A 21,816-nucleotide genomic window follows, 5' to 3' on the forward strand; every position below is an offset into this window, starting at 1 on the left:
ATGTTGTGGATTAGGACTTCTAGTGTTGTTCCTAGCTTTTCTGTAATGAATTTTATAGTCCTTGGTTTTAGTCCTAGGTCCATGATCCACCTTGGCTTTTTCTACTTCTATTTCTGGAGAGGTCTGTTGTGTCCTTTAAGATGAATCTTTTCTAATAAATATATCTTTTCTTTCACCCTTAAAAAACAAAACATGCAGGAGGAGCTTGCCCGCTTGTTTCCAAGGGAGCCACTGCTCAGACCACCAGAGAAGCATCGTTTTGAGGTTTGCCGTGCAGCACCCTGTGGACCACAGCACCAGAGCTTCCTATTATTATAGAAAACAAGCAAAGGGTCTTTGGAAGGATTGTAACGTCAGTGGTTTTAAGGAGAACCAATTGGAAGGAGGCAATGTGGGATAAGAAGTTTTTTAGAAGGCTGTTGCATTTAACAAAGTGCAGGAAGTGATGTTGGTGGTGATGGTTGTTGTTGTTATGTGCCGTCAAGTTGCCTGTGACCCTACGTGTGGCAGCTCTGAATCCTGCCCTGTCCTGAGCCAGTCTCGCTAATTCCGACACACTGACTCCCATTGCCCTAGTTACTCATCCAGGGTCTTCCTCTCCTGCGCTGACTGTCTACCCTTCCGAGCATGATGTCCTTCTCCACGGACCAGTCCCTGTGGCTACGCCCCAAAGTATATGAGACTGAACTTCAAAATCCTCGTCTCCAAGGGGAGACTTGGTTTCACCTTCTTGAAGACAGACCTGTTTGTTTTCTTGGCAGTCCATGGTATGTTCAAGACTCTTCTCCAGCACCACAACTTGAAGGCATTGATTCTTCCTTATTTATTATATACATGGTTACGTTTCAAGTCTAGGATGTTAATATGAAAATTGATGATATGTGAAATGGAGGATGGCTACATCAGATCAGAGAACGATGGATGAGCATGTCGTTACTTAACGGCCAGACCACTGAGCTTCATGGCCCAGCCCAGCTGACGCACAGACCTTAGTCATCACAGCCAGTGTTTCTCTCACTGTGCACTCCACATTTGTTACTGTCAGGTGTATATCCTTGGTACACAAAACAGTAGATTTTTACTGTTGTCATAAGTGAAATAATGAGAGAGTGAATATGGATAAAAAGGTATAGTAGAAGGATCATGAGATAGTTAGTGAGGAGTAGGTGTATTTGATTTAACAGTTGTTAAAGAGAGTGAAGGGATTGTTTGAAGAACCAGGAATGGAGGAGTTCCGCTCAGGTCCTTGGTTCTGACTTAGGTAAGTGTAGATAAGCCATATGCCCCCTTCTGCCTAAGGTAAAGATAAAAGTCTTGGTCATAGAAATTTTATCCAGCCTCAAGTCCCATATGTTTGATACTGTTTGCCCTTAACCCTTGATTCTAGGTGTGACCACTTACAAGTCAAAAGTTAAAAGGCCATTTTCAACACAGCCAGTATACAAAGGTGTAAAGAGCAGGCTTGCCTCAGTAAACAGAGTCTTTCTATTGGCGGGAGAGGAGCCTGAGGACACACACAGTAGCCGCTGCCGCACACCCTGATGGGCAGGCAGGCACGGCAAACCCTCTGCACACTGCCACCGGATGTGCTGCTTTGGATTTGTTCTCAGGGCAGATCTGCTTGTGTGTTGTAAGCTGTAGCCGCTCTGGGAGGGGTGCATAATTCATGTTTCAGCTCAGATGACAACCCCTCACCGAGTGTTTCTCTACCTCAATAAAACAGGCGTCCTGTTTTAATTGCCCCATTGAAGTTATTGACAGGGCACGTATTATCTGCAGTTTTATTCTGCATTGGGAGCTCTGCTGGCCTAGTTGTGCTCGAAAGCATGCAGTTTGAATCCACCAACCACTCTGCCGGAGAAAGATGGGCACCCTCCTCCCCTGTGAATCACTTCTCTGAAGACGTGCTAGAGGGTCCACAATGAGTCGATTCTGACTTAGTGGCACATAACAACATACTTCATTTGCTTATTTTAGTTTTTCTGTTCCCCATGCCCTCCCCAGCGCTAAGGCAAATGTACATTTACGATGATATAGGGCCTTGGCCGATGTGTGATATGTTCTTTTTGAATGGCCTACTGGGAGAAGGTGCTTCCGAGGCCTGACATTTGAATCCATTAGCTGCTCTGTGTGAGAAGAATGGGCACTCTTTCCCCCTGCGATTTACTGTCTCTGAAAACCCACTGGAGGGTCAGCTGAGTAAGTCCTGACTTGATAGCACATAGCAACAACATCCTAGCTCAGTATCCAGCTCAACCTTTGCTGCTTTAAAGAATGAGTAAATGAGTAAGAGATACAGAATGGAGGGAGATTCTGAAGTTTTGTGGGGTTTTCTTTTGGCTGGGGAGAGAATTAAGAACTCTCTTTTGGTCAGGGAGGGTTTAGAACTATAGCTACTGTCCATTGGGGTCAGCAGTGGGACTCCCTACAGACAAGGTTGTTAGAGCTCCCATTTTTCTTTCTTGTTAGCATTTTGTTTAAGGTGCAGAGGCTAGAAGGAGTCAGGAACACAAAAATCGTCATAAAGATAGCTAACATGTAAGATGAGTCCTTATTATGTTTCAGTCTCTGCTTGAAGCGTTGTGCTGAGTTTAGGGAGAGGTGGTTTTATGGTAAAGGTGGTCTTATGGTGGTGCAAACCAGTTGTGCTCTATTAATCTACTACTCCACGGTTGGAACCTATGTACTGATGCTATGAAAGTGCCTGGCACTTTACTTCCCTGAAGACTGTTACTGTTGTTGTTGTATACTGTGGAGTCAGAACTGACCCACAGCTGATCCTTGGGCAGGTTTTCAGAGGCAGTTAACTGTGTGGGAGGAGACTACTCATTCTTCTCCTGCAGAGCATCTGATGCATTTGAACTAAGTGTCTTTGGGATTGCAGCACAGCTTCTTGCTACCAGGCCACCAGAGCTCCCTCTGGTTTCTACAACCAAAAATGTCTGTAACAGATGGTTTCACCATGGGCCAGAATTGACTTGTTGACAGTAGATTTGCTTTTGTGTTGGCCTGTGGAAGCGGAAGTTGAGAATTAAGGAATGGCCAGGAAATGTGTATATAGCCTCAGGAAATTTTTGAGACAGAATGCCAATGCATAAGAAATAGGAAAGGGAAAGAAAAAAAAAAAAGAAATAATAAAAGGTCTCTCAGAAGCAGCCGAGTTTGGGAAAATCTTGGAGCATGTAGTCAAGAATCCACAGAAGGGGCTCGTGGAGGAGCTCACATCTCAGAGTGTGCCCCCAAAACACCAGGCTGAGTCAGGCCAGTCTCAAAAGGACAGCTACTGTCGATTTCCCTTACGAGAAATATCTACAACAGACTTGTGTATGTAGACCTAAATTTAGTGGTGAGCAGTGGAGAGTGGGGTAAAGGGACCTTACTGCTTAGGGGCACTGAGATGCTATTAAGGGGGAAAGTTTAGAAATGTATAAAGGTGGTATTTGCATAATAGAGTGAACACGTCACTGAATTGTGCATGTCCAATTTACTGATGTTGAGATGTTAGGTTACTTATTTACTCACCCCGTCAACTACATACAGTGTCAAAGAAATCACACTGGCAATAATTATTTCAGGGAGCCCTGGGGGAAGGGAATGGATCGAAGGTTTGAAAATTCAAAGTTGCCACTCGGAAAGCGTCAGTGGAGAGAGAGAAAATGCAATGAAAGGAGCTAGTGGTTCCTGTGGATGTGTAGTTCATGGCAACCCTAGTGCTTGTGGAGAAACCCACTCAATCGTTAGTTATGCTCACAGCCATTCAGCTTCCAATCGTGCCATTTCCTCCTTAGAACCTTTCAATTGCCACACTTTTCTCAGGGCAGCAAGAGGCAGAAGAATCTTAAAGGCTGCCTTGTTGCTTCCTTGGTTCATCTCTTGGCCTGTGAAAGTTTGTGCTGTGGGAAGGCCTCTTTGAGGAACCATTGCTGACTCACCCACTGCCAGTAGCAAGCACTTCATCTTCTTTCACTGGCTGTGCTTTGCCTGATTGCGTTTTCATTTTTCCACTGAGCCTAGAGTTTTGGCTCCATGAACACTACCTTTTACACTTGTAGTGACCAAAGGAGTCAGGTGATATGTGCAGACAGTTAATTGCTCAACTACTATGTGGTTGGTGATTTGAACCCTCTTGGCTTTTCCTCTAGAGAAAGACTTGGCAGCCTGCTTCAGTGAAGACCATAACTGAGGAAGCCCTTCGAGGCTATTCTACTCCTGACAGTGCCTAACAAATGAGAGGCAGGCCCCCAGCTTTTGAAATGACTCGGCTGTAGTAACGCCCACAGCTGTACATTGAAGAAGGAAAACCTAAATCACATAGATATTTTATGAATGTATAATTTTACACACTTTTCTTCCTTCCACACAGAAATTAGGTTTCCAGTTGTAAAAGTAAATGAATTTTTAGCACATTCTGCCCGAGTGTAAAGTGTGTTTGAGTTAAATAGATGCTAAAACTTTTTACCACATTTGAGAGTTTCTAAATTTATAGTGAGCTTTAACATGCCCCAGGAACTCCTATGGAGCCTTTATATTGATATAAACTGAACTGTTGTTTTTTTCCTTGTTGCTTTTAGAAGAAACATGTTTAAGAGAGAAAAAAAAATAGTGACTTGTTTATTTGAAAATAGTTTCTCATTTTTATTGTAGACTCTGAAGCATAAGATGTTATCTTTCTTGATTATCTGTTTAAACATTGTGAACAAATTCTATGATGATAGCCTGTCAGAATGCCTGCAAAAACAGTTACCTCTAAGTTTTTCCTTTAAAACTGTCCAACTGCATTAAAGTTGATAATTATGTTGTCAGCACATTGAAGGGTGTTCAGTTGAAGTGTCTTAATTAGTTTCTTGTTCACTTAAAATTAGTGGGAGGATCTGAGAAGACAGGCCTGGGGTGAAGATCCCGGAAGAGAGGCAGAGTTGTAGGTGCATATGGATGATGTTAAAATATGACACTCAGATTTCATAAAACTGATGTTACATGATTGATACAGAGGCACATGGCTAGCTTCTTCAAGCATTAAACTTCTTGCTGTTTCTCAGCTTTTTGCTGTTGAGACTACTTTAATGCAAAAAAACTCAGTGCTGTCGAGTCAGAACTGGCTCACAGCTGACCCTCCAGCAGGGTTTGGAGGCTGTAAGTTGCTCCAGAGGAGATTGTCCATCTTTCTCCCACAGAGTGACTGGTAGATTTGAACCACCAGAGAGAAGCCACCTTCGGGTTAGCCATGCAGCCTCCTACAGGCTGTGCTGCTAAAGCTCCCCCTCAGGATTCTTTTCCCATCTTAATATTTATTGAGGACCCAGAGTGCTTTTGTATATGTCTTGTCATGGTGGACTACTACCAAGTGGGAAATGATTCCTAGTTGACACTCCAGCAAGTTTCAGAGGTCATAAACTGCAAAGGAGAAGATTTCCCACCTTTCTCGTGCAGAGCAGCTGGTGCATTTGAACCACCTACCTCTGAATTAATAGCACAGCTTCTTACCACTGAACCACCAGAGTTTCCTTTTGGTTATATTATCATTGTTGTTTTTAAGCACTATTGAGTCAAGTACAACTCATAGTGACCCTGTGACTAACAGATCTGAACTCTGTCCTATCCTGCACCGTCATCCTTTACACATTTAAGTCTGTTGCCACAGACACTGTATCAGTTTGTCTCATTGAGGGTCTTCCTCTCCTTCACCAATTCTCTACCTGTCCAAGTGTGATGTTCCTTTCCAAGGAATAGCTTCTCCTAATAATGTCTCCAGAATATGTGAGATGAAGTGTCACCATCTCTGCCTTCAGTGAGCACTCAGGTTGCACTGTAAGAGATAGCTGTTTGTTCTTTTGGGAATCCATGGGACATTCAGTACTCTTATCCAACATCACAATTCAAATGCATCAATTCTCCTGTCATCCTTAATCATTGTCCTACTCTCAGATGCAAAATGTGTGGTTGGAAAGGCTGGCTTGATTCAGGTACACCTTAGTCTTTAAGCTGACATCATTGCTCTTCCAGACTTTGAAGAACTCTCTGATAGGAGACTTTCCCAAAGCTGTACATCTCCCAGTCTGCTGAGTGCTGGTACCAAGAATGTTGATTGTGGATCTATCATGATGTTTCCTATTAATCCAATGGTGAGGAATTGTGTTTTTATGATGTTGAGATGTGATTATATTGAGATTGAAATTCTTGATCTTCTGTATGTAGCAAGGTTTATACAGGTTATATTCAATTGATGTTTACTGAATTAGAACTCAAAAATGGATAAGCGTATTTGTGAGTTTTACAATTAGAATATTTATTGATTCATGAAAAATTGTTGTTGTTAGGTGCCATCAAGTCACATATGACTCATAGCAACCCCATGAACAGCTGAGCTGAAGCCTGACCTGGCATGTGCCATCCTCACCGTTGCTTCAGTCACCGTGTTGATTCATCTGGTTGAGGGTCTTCTTCCTCTCTTTGGCTGATCCTCTAACTTCCCAAGCGTGGTGTCCCTCTCCAAAAACCAGCCTCTCCTAGCAACATGCCCCGAGTATGTGAGACGAAGCTTTGCCGTCCCTGCCTCCATGGGGTGCTCTGGCTACACCTTCTCCAAGACGTAACTATTTGTTCTCTTGGCAGGCCGTGGGATATTCAGCACTCTTCCAGCACCACAGTTTTTCTTCTGTCATCCTCATTCATTGTCTAGCTCTCAGATACAGAGCAAGTGATTGAAGAGACAGTGGCCTGAATCAGGAGCACTTGAATAGTTTAAAATATCAATAATAAACTTATTAGTGCTTACGTATGTATTTTTATGAAAAAAGAACTTTGTTAAAAAAAGAATGGGAAAATAGGCGTTACTTTCATTTTTTGCTTCAGCATTTAGTCTGTTGAGGTTTCACATGGAATTTCGCCTTTGTAATGTTTTGCTGTGAGTTGTGAGAAAATCCGATGGAAAAGCTGTAATAGCTCCGTGTTACTAAACATGTAGAATGTTCCTTGGGAAATGGCAGGGTCTCGTCTCACGTTCTGTGGACATGTCATCAGGAGGGACTGGTCCCTGGAGAAAGTCCATGCCTGATAAAGTAAAAGATCAGCAAAGGAGGAGGAAGACCTTCAGTGAAATCGGGCCATCGGCACAATGGCTACAACAGTGAGCTCAGCCCCAGCAGCAATGGTGAAGACGGGGGCAGGGGCTGACAGTGTTTCTAGCTGTGTGGTTGTAACTAACAACAGTGACATTGTCAGTAAGGAAATAACTGAGCTCATGGACACTCTGAAAGGATGTTAGGGACCAGTGGACTTAAATGTATGTTTCCCGAGTACTGGGGGCCATTCCCATAGTGGTCTGTCTTCTAGCAGGACCATTTGGGTCCTGTTAAAATATTCTTTAGATTGACTCCCGGAGTATGTTTGCTGACTGAACTTGTCCCAATAAAATTCCATGGAAGGGAGCCACTGGTGAGTCAGGAATGAATTTCCTTCCCAGGTCACCTTTGTCCTTAATTAGTCATGCTGGCTGCAGAACTCCTCTCACTCACTCCTCTGACTCAGCAGCTGGAGAGGTGCCAGTGGGTCGCCCCTGTATCTGAGGATGCTGCAGACTGGTTACAAATCAAGGAAAGTTAGGGGAAAATGCTTCCTGTTCAGTCCAACAGGAACTCTGTTGGCACGGTCTGCAGCTTGTTGCACTGATAACCAAAAGACCTCTGGTCTTTGGGGATTCGAATCCCCAGTGGGTCCTGGAGAGATAGATGGATCTCCTCCTCCTGTCAAGATTTACAGCCCTGGAAACCTGATAGATGGTTTGCATTGAGTCAGAAGTGACTCAGCACAGTCACACCACAGAGTTTGACTTTGTTTTGAATCCAGTACAGTGGATGCTAGGCAGTGGCAGAGGTTGCTTGGAGGGAGAGGCGAGAACTATTTCCTAGAAAAACAAAAAGTGAAGACGTCTGTCGAAGTTTCTGGGGCCTTTCTGGCTTATACACTACATCCTGCCATCCAGGAAGCACACACACTGCTCTGGCTGGTGGTTTTAACACCCTGCCAGTGGCAGGTGGTCTGAAGAATGAGTGGGAAGTGAACACAGGCGCCCCATGTAACAGTGTTTTCATTTGCCAAATGTGATGTTAATTTCCTCCAAACTTAATGGTAGGAATATGTAAACTTCAGTTGAAAATGTGCATTCTGTTAGTGTCAAGTTTTTAGGCTTTTGATAAAATGTAGATAAACAGTCTCAAAAAGAATCTTAGCAAATACTGTGGTAAATTTTATCAAAACCGATGCATATAGAAGTTAGAATGATTACATTGGAACACGGTTATCAGTGCTGTCAGGGCTGATCTCCCTGAATATGCTGGGATAAGATAAACTTTAACTTGCAAAGAAATGCAAGCATAAATGGGTTTTTCTTCTTTCCTTTTTTTAAAACGCATGATTTTTGTCCGCTTTATCAGAATGAGTAGTCGCATTATCTAACTGCTTGCCTCTTGGGCACATAGCTCATCGTGGTATGTTCTCACTAATAGTCTCTGAACTTGTCTTTCTGTCCTTTTCCTCCGGCCGTATACTGCTGCCTTTAGCGCTTCAGCATGGAAGGGATCTCAAATGTCATTCAGAATGGCCTCCGCCACACCTTTGGAAATTCAGGTGGAGAGAAACAGGTGCTCGGTTATCCTTATTTTCCTCATTCTCTGCTTGTTGATTCTCTGTGTATGTGAAGAGCCAGACAGCTGCCAGTCTTACTAATTTACTAAAGATCATTGCTTAAAAGCATGAAAGGAAAGCTAATTATATTTATAGTCTCATAATGAACAAAATTTCCCTGGGGTTTTTTCTCAAATGGACAATAGACTAAATGCATTCTTAATGCACATTTTAGAGCTCCATTTCTCATTCTTACCCTTAAAAAAAGAGATATTAACGCATCACCATAATGAGTTGCATGCATAGGAAATCTGATTGCAACAATAACTGAGAACTTGCCACTTTTAATTCTAAAGGCCAAAGGAACAGGGTGTTTGTGGGGCTAAAGAAAACCACTGTGAATATCACCAAACTTCTATATAAAAAATATGGTTATCTTTAGTGTTGATGATTGAGCAACGTGATAAACATAATTAATATCATTCAGTTGTATATCTTAAATTGTGGAAATGGTAAAAAGTATCTTATTTCCTTTTCAATGAAGTTCATGTGTTTTATTTAACTTAATGTATTTTAGTCAGCTTAAAGGTAGAGGCATTCATTATACGGAATTATGGATGGATATGAATATACATGCAAATGTGTTTCACTTTGTGCTTTATTAATCTTTGTATTATTTTTATTGTAATTTAAAGAATATTATGCACATGGGGAGCACATCTATATTAATGAGCGAACTTAAAAATTACCTTTCACAATTTGAAATATTCATTTCAAAAGGAAGATTATTTCATTTGAAGTATTAAGTTCAGAGTTAGTTTCCTAAATGAGAACCCAGAAGGCATGTGAACTGTAACCTCCTCAGCAGCAGCCTTCCAGCCAAGATTTCCCCGAAGGTAGTTCTGTATTACTCAGGGAGGGACAGAATCATTGTTAGGGAACGGGGATCCACATTGACAGGTAAGCTCAGAAAGGGGCTCCATGAAAAGAAGGTTGAATTTTTGTTTGCATTCTGATGCCTCTCACCTTTCTCATACCCTTCAAATGGCAAACTCACTTCTAAATTGACCCAGCACCGTGAGGGAAACAGGCCCAAGAGCATAGCCTGACAGCCCGTGGCCCTGAAGCTTGGTCTTGATGCTTCCAAGTGCTGCCTGGCATATGTGATTCTAAGACCTTAAAGGGCCTGGCTGTCTTTTCTGTGTCCTGTGCAAAGAAACACTCTGCCTATATAATTAGGCATCACCTCAAAGAAACCAACACCGAAATGATGGTAGAAAACTTACTGCCCACTTTCCTGCATCTAGGGATCCAGTCATTGTTACATGACATTCTTGATCCTGGTCTGTGATTATGAGTGGGATATGATCACTTGTTGAGAGTTAGGAAGAGAGCTGACATTTAAATATATATATGAGGTAGTGTGAATAGGAGTATTTAGATTATAATTTTTAGATTATGGTTTTATGAGGTATAAGTTATAGACTATAACTGGTAAGAATCAAGTGGTAGTGAATTATTAGCTGGTTTGTCTCAATTTCAGACACGAATTTTCTCTATTCATTTCCCTTTGTGCCATTCCTTCCTTTGAACTTCCCTCTTTTCCTTTAATACCTTTAAACTTTTATAACTTTTTTTTTGTAACTACTTACATTATAACTTAAACTACTAATAGCACACCTCTAAACTGTAATATAAAGACATCTTTGTCAGCCCTTGGAAGAAGCCAGTAGGTGTTTTTAAAGTTATCAAGGTATTTGTCTGACCATTTTGTTTAATTAGAGCAAAAATGAACTTTAAAAAGAGAGTTATTCCGGTACTGGGAATGATTTTGTTGTGCAGAGGTGTTAAAGCTCTGTGCTTAGTTGTAATATTTTTTTAAAGTACTGAAAAAAAATATCAGGCAGACTGTCCAATACAATGATTCCTAAAAAAAAATAAGCAAAACCATCCTTAAACCTAGTCCTAGGGAAGTTTTCAACAATGAAATAAAATATAGTAAGTGGATATTTATGTTGACAATGAGTTTGCATAAACATATGAGTGTTAGTAAAAACAAGCAAACAAAACAAACTAGAAAAATGAACCCCAGCTGAGCTAGCAAGATCCCTTTATTCCTGTTTTCATTATTAAAGTAGCTAGCTGTTTTAGGTTCTAAAGTAGATCTTCTATTAACTGTCTCAGATTTTTTTTCCTTCAGAAAAAGTAATCTAGATCTAAGTGATGCATTGTTTTTTTTTTTATTTTTAACTTGGCAGTACTTGACAACAGTTATTCCTTATGAGAAGAAGAATGGACCGCCATCTGTGGAAGACCTTCAGATATTAACAAAAAGTGAGCAAGTAAAAATGACACTGTTGGTTTATTTACCTTGCTGATTTTTAACTACCTGATTGTAGTTACCTGGTTTTGTTCTGTTGCTTTTGTTTTGCCAGTTTTCTATAGAAAATGATTGAATGCCATTGTTCTTGTGAGAATGAGATCACAAAAGTCTGTGCTTTGGAACACTGCGCTGACTACATTTGCCTGCATCTTTCTGGTTTTCTTACTTTTTTTGAGATATTTATGAACTACATTTTTTTTGGGGGGGCTGGTGTGGAAACTCCCAAACTTTTTTCTTTGTCACCTCTTGTGTTAAAGTAAGGATATATCCATTTTACAGTAAGTCAGATATTTTGTGGATATTACAAAGGAACTCTAGTAGTGTGGTAAGTTTTAGATACTGGGTTTATAACCAAATGTCAGTAGGTCAAGTCCACCAACAGTTCCATGGAACAGAGATGAGGCTCTTTGCTCTTGTTATGATTTCATCTCAGAAACCACATGAAGGTCATCAGGAATTGGAATTGACTCTGTGGTAGTGGGTTTGGGTGGGTGGGTTTTGGTTTGTTTGGTTTTGTATGATTATTACATACATATGACTGTTGGTAAGTGGTGGTGGTTATGTTTGTGAGGTTGAAACTCACTCCTAGCCGACTCATCAGAGGGCTTGCAGAGGCAGTAAATCACATAGGAAATCACATCTCTTTCCCTCAGAGCAGTAGGGGGATTCAAACTGTGTGCCTTCAGGTTGGCAGTACAGATCCTTAGCATTAAGCCACCAGGGCTCCCTAGAAATGCTTAGGATAGAAATGGCTGGTATGCATTGAATTGTGTCCTTCTCAAATGTGTTTTATAAATCCTCCTTCCTTTAACAGCAAATGTAATGGCTTCAGAAGATAGGTTTTCTTTGTGTCAGTGAGTCCATGCCAATGTAGGGAGTGTTGAAAACCTTTTGAGATATAAAAAGCAAGTTGGCACATGAGACAGTACAAACAGACAGGGGAAGACGCTGTATGAAAAATGGTAGGGAACCATTTTTTTTGTAGGGAGCATTAGAGTGAACAGGAGGCAAAGGCCTTTCTCCAGAGCCGACATAGAAACCAGAGGGAGACACACACAGATGGACTTCTAGCCTCCTAAGCTGCAGGAAAAGAAATGTCTGTTTCCTAAAGCCACCCACTTGGATATTTCTGTTATACCAGCATCAGGACAGAAAGAAGAGATCAAAATGGATGCTAGAAGAGACTCTGAAACGTGCTTTTCAACATAGACAGTCAACGTGAAGGGAAGAAATGATGAAGGAAGAGAGCTGAAAAGAGGATTTCAGCTCACTCTTGATCACAGTGAAAAATAAATGAATGTGTGTGTCTGATTTTGAGTCAATCACTCAGTCTTGTTTCCTTGTCCTTGTAACGAAGAGATCGAATCTACTGATTTCTGTTAGCTAACGCTACTACAGAAAGACTACACATGCTGGTAGCCTTCAGTAGCTCATTTATTTTGGTTTTCTAACTCAAGGTCTTTGCACATTCCATTATGGTACTTTGCTTTGTCTTCCCAAGCTGCCTTTTGAAATCTTCTGTTCAACTCTCTCCCATTATCATTTCTTCCCTTCATTTTGTCTTTCCATGTTGAAGGACAAGTTTCAGAGTCTCTTCTGACTTCTGTTTTGGACTCTCTTTTCATTCATGGTTTTTGGTTTTTTTAAATTTATTTTTTTCTTATACTCGTTTATTTGCTGTACAGAGGTAACTCGCGGTTGCTGTGATGCTAAACACTGTGACACTGATGTGCCAAATGTGATAATGGTTACCCATGGTGGGCAGTGTTTGGTGGAGCTCCCTGACTAAAACAAGCTTAGAAGCAGGAGTGGCATCCACTTTTGAAGTGGCTTGCCTCCGTAAACTCTATGAGTAGTGCTCAGGTTGCTATGAGTCGTCTGAGACTCAATGGAAACCAAGAACAACAACTAACCTTTGCGCTGGTGCGGCCCTGGGCACCGGACAGGAACCTACAGAATCTGTTTGAAAATGAGAGCATAAAACTTTCACCAGCTTTGAAAAAAAAAAAAAAAGAACAACAACTAGTTTATTTACAAAATTTGAATTCATTGTATTCATGTTTTTTTGTTGACCTCTTCCTTTCTTCATAGTGGATGACTTTGATGTCCTTCCATGATGCTTGTGCTGTTGAGGCATTAGTGCTCAGTGCATCAACTCTGTTCTTGAGATGGTTTTAAGTTCTGCTGGGATAAACTTAAGGTTGTATTTTGGCCCTCATGGACTTGTTTTCCTTTTCTTCAGCTTCAGTTTGAATTTGCATATGAAGGCTTGATAGCGGGGGAGCTCTGGTGTCTAACTTGGTAAGGACTGACGCTGCTAACTCAGAGGAGGCGCCTTTCTGGTGTTTCAGATCCACCAGCAACTTCCTGGGAGGAGATGAACAGTCTCTTCCTATGTAATTTACAGCCTCCTGAAAAATCCACTAGTGGGTCAGTTGTGAGAGTGGGTTCCAATTCAGTGGCAATGAGTTTGAGTTTTTTTAATGAATTGATAAGTCCGTTTCATAGTTGACCCTGGCCTTCTTCACCATCTCTTTCCAAAGATCTAGTCCATTTTATTCCTGTGTTTATTCCATTAGGTGAGTTGATATGTATAGTTGTTGTTTTGGTGTTAAATGCCATCGAGTTGCCTGCTACCCATAGCGACCCTACGTACAGTAGCTCTGAAGCCTGCCCTGTCCTGAGCCAGTCTCACTAATTCCGACACACCGACCCTCCTTGCCCCAATTATTGTATCAATCCATCTCCTTGGGGGTCTTCCTCTCCTTCACTGTCGCCTACTCTTTCAAGCATGATATCCTTCTCCAGGGACAGATTTCTTCAGGCTACGTACCCAAAGGTATGAGAGACAGAGCTTCAAAATCCTAGCCTCCAAGGAGAAACTTGTTTCACCCTCTCCAAGATAGACCAGTTTTTTTCTTGGCGGTCCATGATATGTTCAAGACTCTTCTCCAGGACTGCAGTTTGAAGGCCTTGATTCTTCTTCTGTCATCCTTAGTCCTTGTCCAACTCTCTGATGCATAGCAAGTAATTATGGAGACCATGGCCTGAATCAGATGTACCTTAATCTCCAGACTGACATCATTGCTTTTCAGTACTTTGGAGAGGTCCCTGACAGCAGATTTTCCTAATGTAATTTGTCTTTTGATTTCCTGACTGCTGGTGCCAAGAGTGTTGATTGTGGAGCTGAGCAGCTGTAATAGTTTTTGCAATGAATATATTAATCCTTGTACAAAAAATTCTATAACGCAATCTCCAGCTCATTTCAGTCTCCAAAGCCATGTTTTCCAACTACTAGTCTTTCTTCTTTGTTTGAGCTTTTGCAGTCCTGTCACAAGTTATTATTAATGCTTCTTGACTGCATGTACAATCAATTTCAGATTGCAAAAGTCTGTAGAAATGCTCAGTTTCTCAGGTGTGGCTTTAGTGGTTGATGTATTTATTTGAATTCCCGTGATATTAACAGATCATCTTTGTATCCATATGGATATTATCCCTGTACTTGAGGATAGACCTTGAAACATTCTTTTTGGTCATGAACACCATTTATCTTCTATTTGTCATCCTCAGCCTGGTAGATCATATAGTTGGCTGATTTAAAATGACCGAAACCCGTCCATTTCCACTCACTAATGTTCAGCTGCTGATATCTGCACACGCCATTTCATTCTTGGCCACTTCCACTTTTTCCTCAAGTCATACTAAGGACATTCCATGTGCCTATTATTAACCTGTGTTTGCAGCTCTTCTCATTTTGGGTCCTGGTACATCAGCAGGCCATCATTGGATGACATCTTTCTATTCCATTTGTCATCATGGTAGACCTCTTAGGGGGTGATTCTTCCCTAGTCCTGTTCTGAGCCTTCCAACCCTATGGGCTCATCTTCTGGCACTATATAACAAGCAGCGTTCTTAGTGCTGTTCTTAGGATTTTCAAGGACCTGCTATTTCAAAATTGGATGACAAATCCTACTTCTTACTCTGTCGTAGTTTGAAAGCTGCACTGAGACCTACCCACTGTGGATGACCCTGCTCGTATTTGATGTAGTAGTGGAATAGCTTCAAGCATCACAGCAACACACAAGCCCCCACAGTACAGCAAACTGACGATGAGTGGTGGTTAATGATGCTGTGGGTTTTGATATGTAACAAAAAAAACCACCAAAAAGATCCCAAACATGACTGAAATTAGAAATACTCTGCCGTTAATGAAGGCAATGCAAATACTGCTTAGAGCCAGAGATTACTGAAACCTGAGCTCAGACAAAGCGCAAACACTTGGTCAGTCCAAAATCAACATACTTCTAACATCAAATGCCAGTGGGTCAATCCCGGGTGATGTCTTCATAGATGGACATACTTTGGAATCTTCGGGTGAGTCAGTGTGTGCGTGCTGTGTGAATGGGGATCCAGGTTAATGTGATTATGAAGATACCATTGAAAGGAGTAGGATTGTGCAGTTCTCCTGAATGCTACGGGAAGGAGCTCCCGGGTACAGTAATAATAGTAATACCGACTATTATAATCAAACCCACTGCAGTGATTCTGTTTTTGCTCAAGATTACTCTTGATCACGTTTCTGAGGCCATAAATCTTCAAGGGAGGAGACGGCCTCATCTTCTGCCCATGGAGCCACTGGCATACTCCAGCCGCCTACCGTCAGCAGCCCAACATGTAAACTTCCTGTTCCAGCGGAGTTCCTATATTACTACTACTAATGCCAGTAATGGTAACTAATATGCAGATGACACAGCCTTGCTTGCAGAAAGTGAGGAGGGCCTGAAGTGGTTGCTGCAGAAGATCAAGAGTATGGATTGCATTTCAGCATCAAGAAAACAGAAATCCTCACCACTGGACTGGTAGACATCATCATGATAGGAAAAGGATTGAAATTGTGAGCAGCTTTATCTTGACTGGATCCACAGTCCACTCCCTCAGTATAGCAGTCAGGAGATTGGGAGGCATATAGCACTGGGAAAGTCTCCTTCAGGAATCTCTCCAAAGTCCTGAAGAGCAATGATTGGCGTGTAAAGACTAAAGGCTGCTACAGATTCAAGCCTGTCTTTCTAATCACCTGCTGTGCATCTGAGAGCTGGGCAGTGAATAAAGGTGACAGGAGAAGAATTGATGCCTTTGAGCCGTGGTGTTGGAGAAGAGTACTGAATGTCCCATGGACGGCCAAAAGAGCAGACAGATATGTCTTGGAGAAAGTACAGCCAGAGTTATTGGAGGCAAGATGGAGACACTTTGTCTCACATATTTTAGACATGTTATTAGGAGAAGTTATTCCTTAGAAAGGGACATCATGCTTTGAAAGGTGGAAGACCAGCAAAGGAGAGGAAGACCGTTGACAAGTTGGATTGATACAGTACCTGCAACGATGGACTCTCATATATCAAGAATGATAAGAATGGTGCAGGACAGGATGAAATTCAGAGCTACTCTTCCCAGAGTTACTATGAATTGTACTGGACTCCATTGCACTTAACAATACTGTGAGCCTGGAACTACTCTGTGTGCTTGTCTAAATTAGCCACTTAGTCGTGAAAAGAAGCTGTGAGTCAAGTCTAATTAATATTCTTGTTTTGCAGATGAGAATCTGAGTATACAGAGTGGTTGGTTAAGTAGCTTCCTCTTAGTCACGTGACACAGCCACGGCAGGACCAGAGCGTAGACCAACAAGATCGGCTTTAGATCCACTATCAATTTAGCTGGGTTACGTAGCTGTGGAGGAATTGCGAGTTGTCAGTCTCTGTGAATGCAGTATGTGTATGTGAGTTTTATCTCATGTGAATGGTCTTGTGGTAGATACTGTCCAGGTGGTTCTGAACCGTCATGACCTTGTGTCCACAAGGACATTGCCAGTCCTGCCCGTCATCATCATCTGTGCTGTGTTTGAGCCCCTTATTGGAACCCCAGTGTCAGTGAATCTTGCTAAGGATCAACCCCTTTTTTAGTGATCCTTGTCTCTGTCAAGCGTGAGGCCCTTCTCCAGGCCTGGTCCTTCTGAATTACACGTTCAGAGCATTCACTGCCAAAGAGCACTATAGCTGTATTTTGTCCAAGGCAGATTTGTTCGTCCTTATGGCATTTCATGATATGTCTCATAGCCTCCTCCAGCAGCATCATTCAAACACATCAGGTCATCTTTGGTCTTCCTTATTCATTGTCCAGTTTTTGAATATATATGAGGCTGTTGAACACAATGACTTGGCTCAGACACACCTTACTCATTTTATTTGGAGCAAAAAACGAGTCCAAGAAGTCAATTAGTCCAGAGCACTGATGGGCCACATGGCCTGCCGTCCCCATTACCCTGAAGCCAGGAACATTAGATGGTGCTCATCTGCCACCTTTGACCACTGTGAAAGAGATCCTGATAGAAGCCCCGATAGGCTGGCAAAAAATGTGGAGCAAAATCCTGAAGCATAAAAATTACTAAGCCCTGTTATTATTGTTGTTGTGTGTAGTTGAGTCAACTACGACACACCGTGAACCTCTGAACAGTAGCTCTAAAACTTGCCCAGTCCTGAGCCAATCCTACTGGATACAAGACTAGGCCACATGGTATGATAGAGAATGTGGCCCTGCCCTTCCATCCTGGGGCAGAAATCAGCCCTGTGACTCGACTTACTTCCAGTGTGCTCAGTAACAACTGGGAAGAATACACTCATGGAGTAGTCCACCATACATGAGCAAAAGCCCAGCGGTGACGCTCGGAAGGCAGGAGGGAATAGCAGAGGGTAAATGGAAACAGAAGCACATAGTGAGGGGCTGGGGAGAGTGCTGTCACCTGGTGGGAATTGCTACCAGTGTTAGGAAACAAATGAGCATCTGCTGTTGACCTAAACACCAGCTGGCACTGGACACTTGAACTCAAATCACAATTAAAAGGTTTTTTTAAAAAAATGATCTTTTACAGCAGATTTGCTCAATGATTTGATTCCTTTAAAACTACTAAAAAGAGTCTTTCCCGTGTAAAATGAGTGAAAATATTGCTGTTGAGGCAGCTGTGACTGGCGCGGGCTCGCATTGGGTTTCCGCCTCATCCTTTTCCATGGAGCAGCCACCAGATTCACACCACTGTCCTTTCCCTCAGCAGCCCAGCCGCAGCATTACACCACCAGGCCTTCTCGCCTTAGAAGATTGTCAAAGGGTCTTTTTAGGATGAGGTCAATTTCACTGACTCTTTGATTTTACTGTTCGGTACCCTTGAGGTAATTTTTGATACGATGTGGCGGGATGGAGCTCTGCCGCACAGTGTTTTGCAGGCTGTGGTCTTTATGAGCGTGAGCTCTGGTGGCCTAGTGGTAAGGAGGTGTGCTTGCCAAGCCGAAGGTTTGTGGTTGGAATCCTCCAGCTGCTCTGTGGGAGAAAGACAGGTGATTTCTGCCTGTGCCGTTTATTGTTGGTGTACCGTTGAGTCGGAACTGACTCCTAGCTGGTCTTCTAGTTGGGTTTTCAGAGGCAGTTAATTGCATGGGAGGAGACGGCCCATCCTCCTTCCGCGGTGCAGCTGGTGGGTTGAACTGCATGCACTTGGGAGCCTCTGAAAATCCACTGGCGGGTCAGCTACGCGTTGGTTCCAGCTTGACAACACTTAAAAAAAAACCTTCATGAGAGCAGATTGCCAAGGCTTGTCTCCCATTGAGCCCCTAGGGAATAAGGGAGTTTTAAACTATTAACCTTTCAGCGGTAGAGTGCTTAACTGTTGTGCTACCACAGTGTAGAATAGCTTGACAGGTGGTTGCTGTTTCATGGAATTGTTCTTTTGGTGTTTTTGCGGAAAAAAAAAATCAAACGGTGGTATGTGCTCTTTGAAGAATGCCTCACAGATAAACCATTTATCCCAGTTTTTTTCTGCCATTTTGGCACGCTGCATCGATGGGCCCCTTCCCTCCACGGAAAGGGCACATGGTGATTGCCGCTCTCTGGGGTTACCAGGACAGAAAGCCTCCTCCTCTTTCCTGCCTCCACTGCTTAGAACTTGAAGTTGGGAAAATAACATCCTAAGACCTGGGACATTCTCGCCAGTAAGAATGTTGAACAGGGTCTTATTCAGCCAAAGGAAATCCTTGTGCCTTTATTTCAGTGTTTTCCCTCCTCCCAAAGTAATCAATAGTGTTTATGAATTGGTTCTGTCATATAATTAAGGCTGCTGTGATTAGAATGAAGTATTTCCATTTAATATTTTTAATCTTAAATTGTGGCCTTTTCCCTTCTCTCCGCAGTTCTTTGTGCCATGAAGGAGGACAGTGAAAAGGTCCCAAGCTTGTTAACGGATTATATACTGAAAGGTGAGCTTCATTCCGATTAGTCAAGACATACACCATCTTACTAGCAGATTTTAAAAGGAACTTTATGGGCACCACTTTTATTCATAATTGGTGAGTAGGATGATGACAAGAGTGAGTCTCTGGTAGCCTAGTCATGAGAAGCTGTGCTACAATCCCAGAGGCACGTGCTTTGAATCCACCGGCTGCTACGGGAGGAGCATGGGCAACCTCCTCCCATATGATTAACTGCTTTTGAAAACCCGCCACAGGGTTCCAGTTCGCACCACCAACCTACCACCATCACAAGGGCACCAGTTCTGTTCATAATTGGAGTGTAGGATGATGGTGGAGCGTAGGACTTCATTCTCTTACCAGCATTATAAACTATGGTTGTGTAAAATTCATTTTTGAGGTCCTGACATGGAGATAATTTCCACAGCCAAATTTTAAAAGACCGTGAATGAAGATGAGTGGTGTTGCCCTAAGTCTGGATTTGGTCCAAGGATGGCAACCCTGGCAGGCTTGAGAAGGGTGGTCTGCATGGAGGAGGAATGAGGCTGTGTCATGAGGAAGGAATCATGCCAGTTATAGTCCTGAAGGGAGACTTAGGGGAGTAGTGTAAGGGACAGGAGAGGGGGAGGAGAAGTGATGTTCATAAATCCAGGGCGGTGAGAAACCAAGCCACAAATCTCCGGAGCAAGATTGCACAGGCTAAGAACAGTGGAAGAGAAGATTGACAATCTAATGGGATCTGTTGCTTTGCTGAGGAAAAGGCAGAGATTGAGGATGAGGATCTTAGAGATAAAATTAATAATTTCCTCTGAAAAAGAATATTTTTAAAGTACTTATTCAGGCAGATTTGCAAAGCATCACAAAATTCATATTGTAGTGTTTCATCCAATTTTGAGAATAGGTTTCTTCTGGTAATACGCCTTCTCCTTGTGCGTTGTTGCTAAGCTTAAGAAGGGGGGACTCTCTCCCGCACAGCTTCCCGAAGAGGGGCACTGCTGTATAGTAGTACACACAGGGGCTCAAGGTGAGTTACAAAGGAATGCCCCCTGGAAGAGACCTGATATGGGTATTAAATACAAGCCAGCCCCCCTCGAAGTGACCTGGGGTAGGAAGCACTGATTTGCGGTTCAAATTTCCTGTATGTTTTTCTGATGGAGGGATTCTTTTTTTCCGTATGACACTGAATTTTTTTATGCCTGACATCTTTATTTGCTTTTGTGTTGTGCTAGCAGTGGTATGAAAGCTGGACTGTTCTGAGGTTTGTTCTTCTAGATGTAAAACAGGAATGAGACCAACAGAAAGGACATGTCTTTATCTTTAATTTGCACGGGTCCCTAGGGCACTGCCATGAGGGCCAGAGACAGAATGAGCTTCTGGGACATTGCCTAGCAATTTCTGTCATTGAACTGCATGGAAGAATGTTCAGATCCACAGAAGGGAGGGCTCTAGCAGATGGGGTTTGAAATTCCTTACTCCACGTGAAGTGGCCTGCGTGCCCCATGCAGCAGTGTCTCTCCTCTGCCCCTCATGCTCAGGCCCTGGATCTCGTCACAAGCCCAGCTCTCGCCCCCGTCCCCGCTGCTCTTAAGCCATTTGTGTGCATGTACTGTGGTCTGCTTCGGCTTTGGATTACAAGGATTCGGTGGAAGATGTTGTCAACTACAGGGGGCTTCTGTAGTCTTAGAAAATAGTGGTACAAATGGTTAATAAGTTATTAACTGGGAAGTTAACAAGGTACCATTCTACTGAGAGGCCCCTTGGAAGAAAGGCCTGGCAGTTTGCTGCTCAAAAATTAGCCCCTGAAAAGCCCATGGGGCCTAACAGTTGTGCTCTGACCCACAAGGTCACCATGTGCTTCGTATGGCAGCTGGTCTCCTGACATGTATTCGTGTGAGAAGGTAGTTGTGAGGCATAATTGAAAAGGCTCTTTTCCACCCGTCCTGTAAATTCATAGCCATTTAATTGTTCTTCCCGGGGGACCAGTAATTGAACACTTTGCTTAGAGGAGGGAGGGTAGCTCAAGGGGCAAACTCTCCTGTCCTCCTGTGGCTGGACTTGTTAATGGTGCTTTAACATCGAAGAATGTGGTTTGGCTGCCCCAATCCATCACCTGAGATTTTATGCAAAGGTGAGATGTGAGAGATGGGAGAAGAGTGTCTGGCCAGAGGAGGACAGGATGGACACTCCATGAGCTACTTGGCTTCAGCTTCTCTGCCTGCTCATTCTCCCAACACAGCCTTGCCAGCACCCTCACCCGCAGCAGTAGCAAAGGCTGTGCTGTGCAGGTCTCTGGTAGAATAAATGTGTACAGATGTGCTCTGTCTTCCTTTACATGCCTTGGAGAATAGGGCGATGCCTTATTCTCTGTGGGCGGCATCCTAAGAGACATAAAACCTTTTGGGATCTCATTTCTGGAAAATTCTTACAAATGTCCTTTGAGAGAACTTCTCACTATTGGTTATAGTTCTTTAAACCTTTGGGGGGAACACCCAACCCTATAATCCTCCAATTTTTTCATTCCTT

At 42.7% G+C, this 21,816-nt stretch overlaps 1 protein-coding gene across 1 annotated transcript in view; it reads left to right on the forward strand.

Moving 5' to 3' along the window:
• FEZ2 (fasciculation and elongation protein zeta 2 (zygin II)) overlaps window positions 1–21,816 on the forward strand; it is a 70,487-nt gene that overhangs the window by 47,446 nt on the left and 1,225 nt on the right. Inside the window, exons 6-8 of the mRNA XM_006882395.1 lie at window positions 8,559–8,639; window positions 10,881–10,956; window positions 19,237–19,302. Of these exons, the coding sequence (XP_006882457.1) occupies window positions 8,559–8,639; window positions 10,881–10,956; window positions 19,237–19,302 (223 nt within the window). The remainder of the gene's footprint in view (window positions 1–8,558; window positions 8,640–10,880; window positions 10,957–19,236; window positions 19,303–21,816) is intronic.

The sequence above is a fragment of the Elephantulus edwardii genome, unplaced genomic scaffold (genome assembly GCF_000299155.1).
Source record: "Elephantulus edwardii isolate Elephantulus edwardi_28Jun2011 unplaced genomic scaffold, EleEdw1.0 scaffold00019, whole genome shotgun sequence".
NCBI classification, from domain to species: domain Eukaryota; kingdom Metazoa; phylum Chordata; class Mammalia; order Macroscelidea; family Macroscelididae; genus Elephantulus; species Elephantulus edwardii.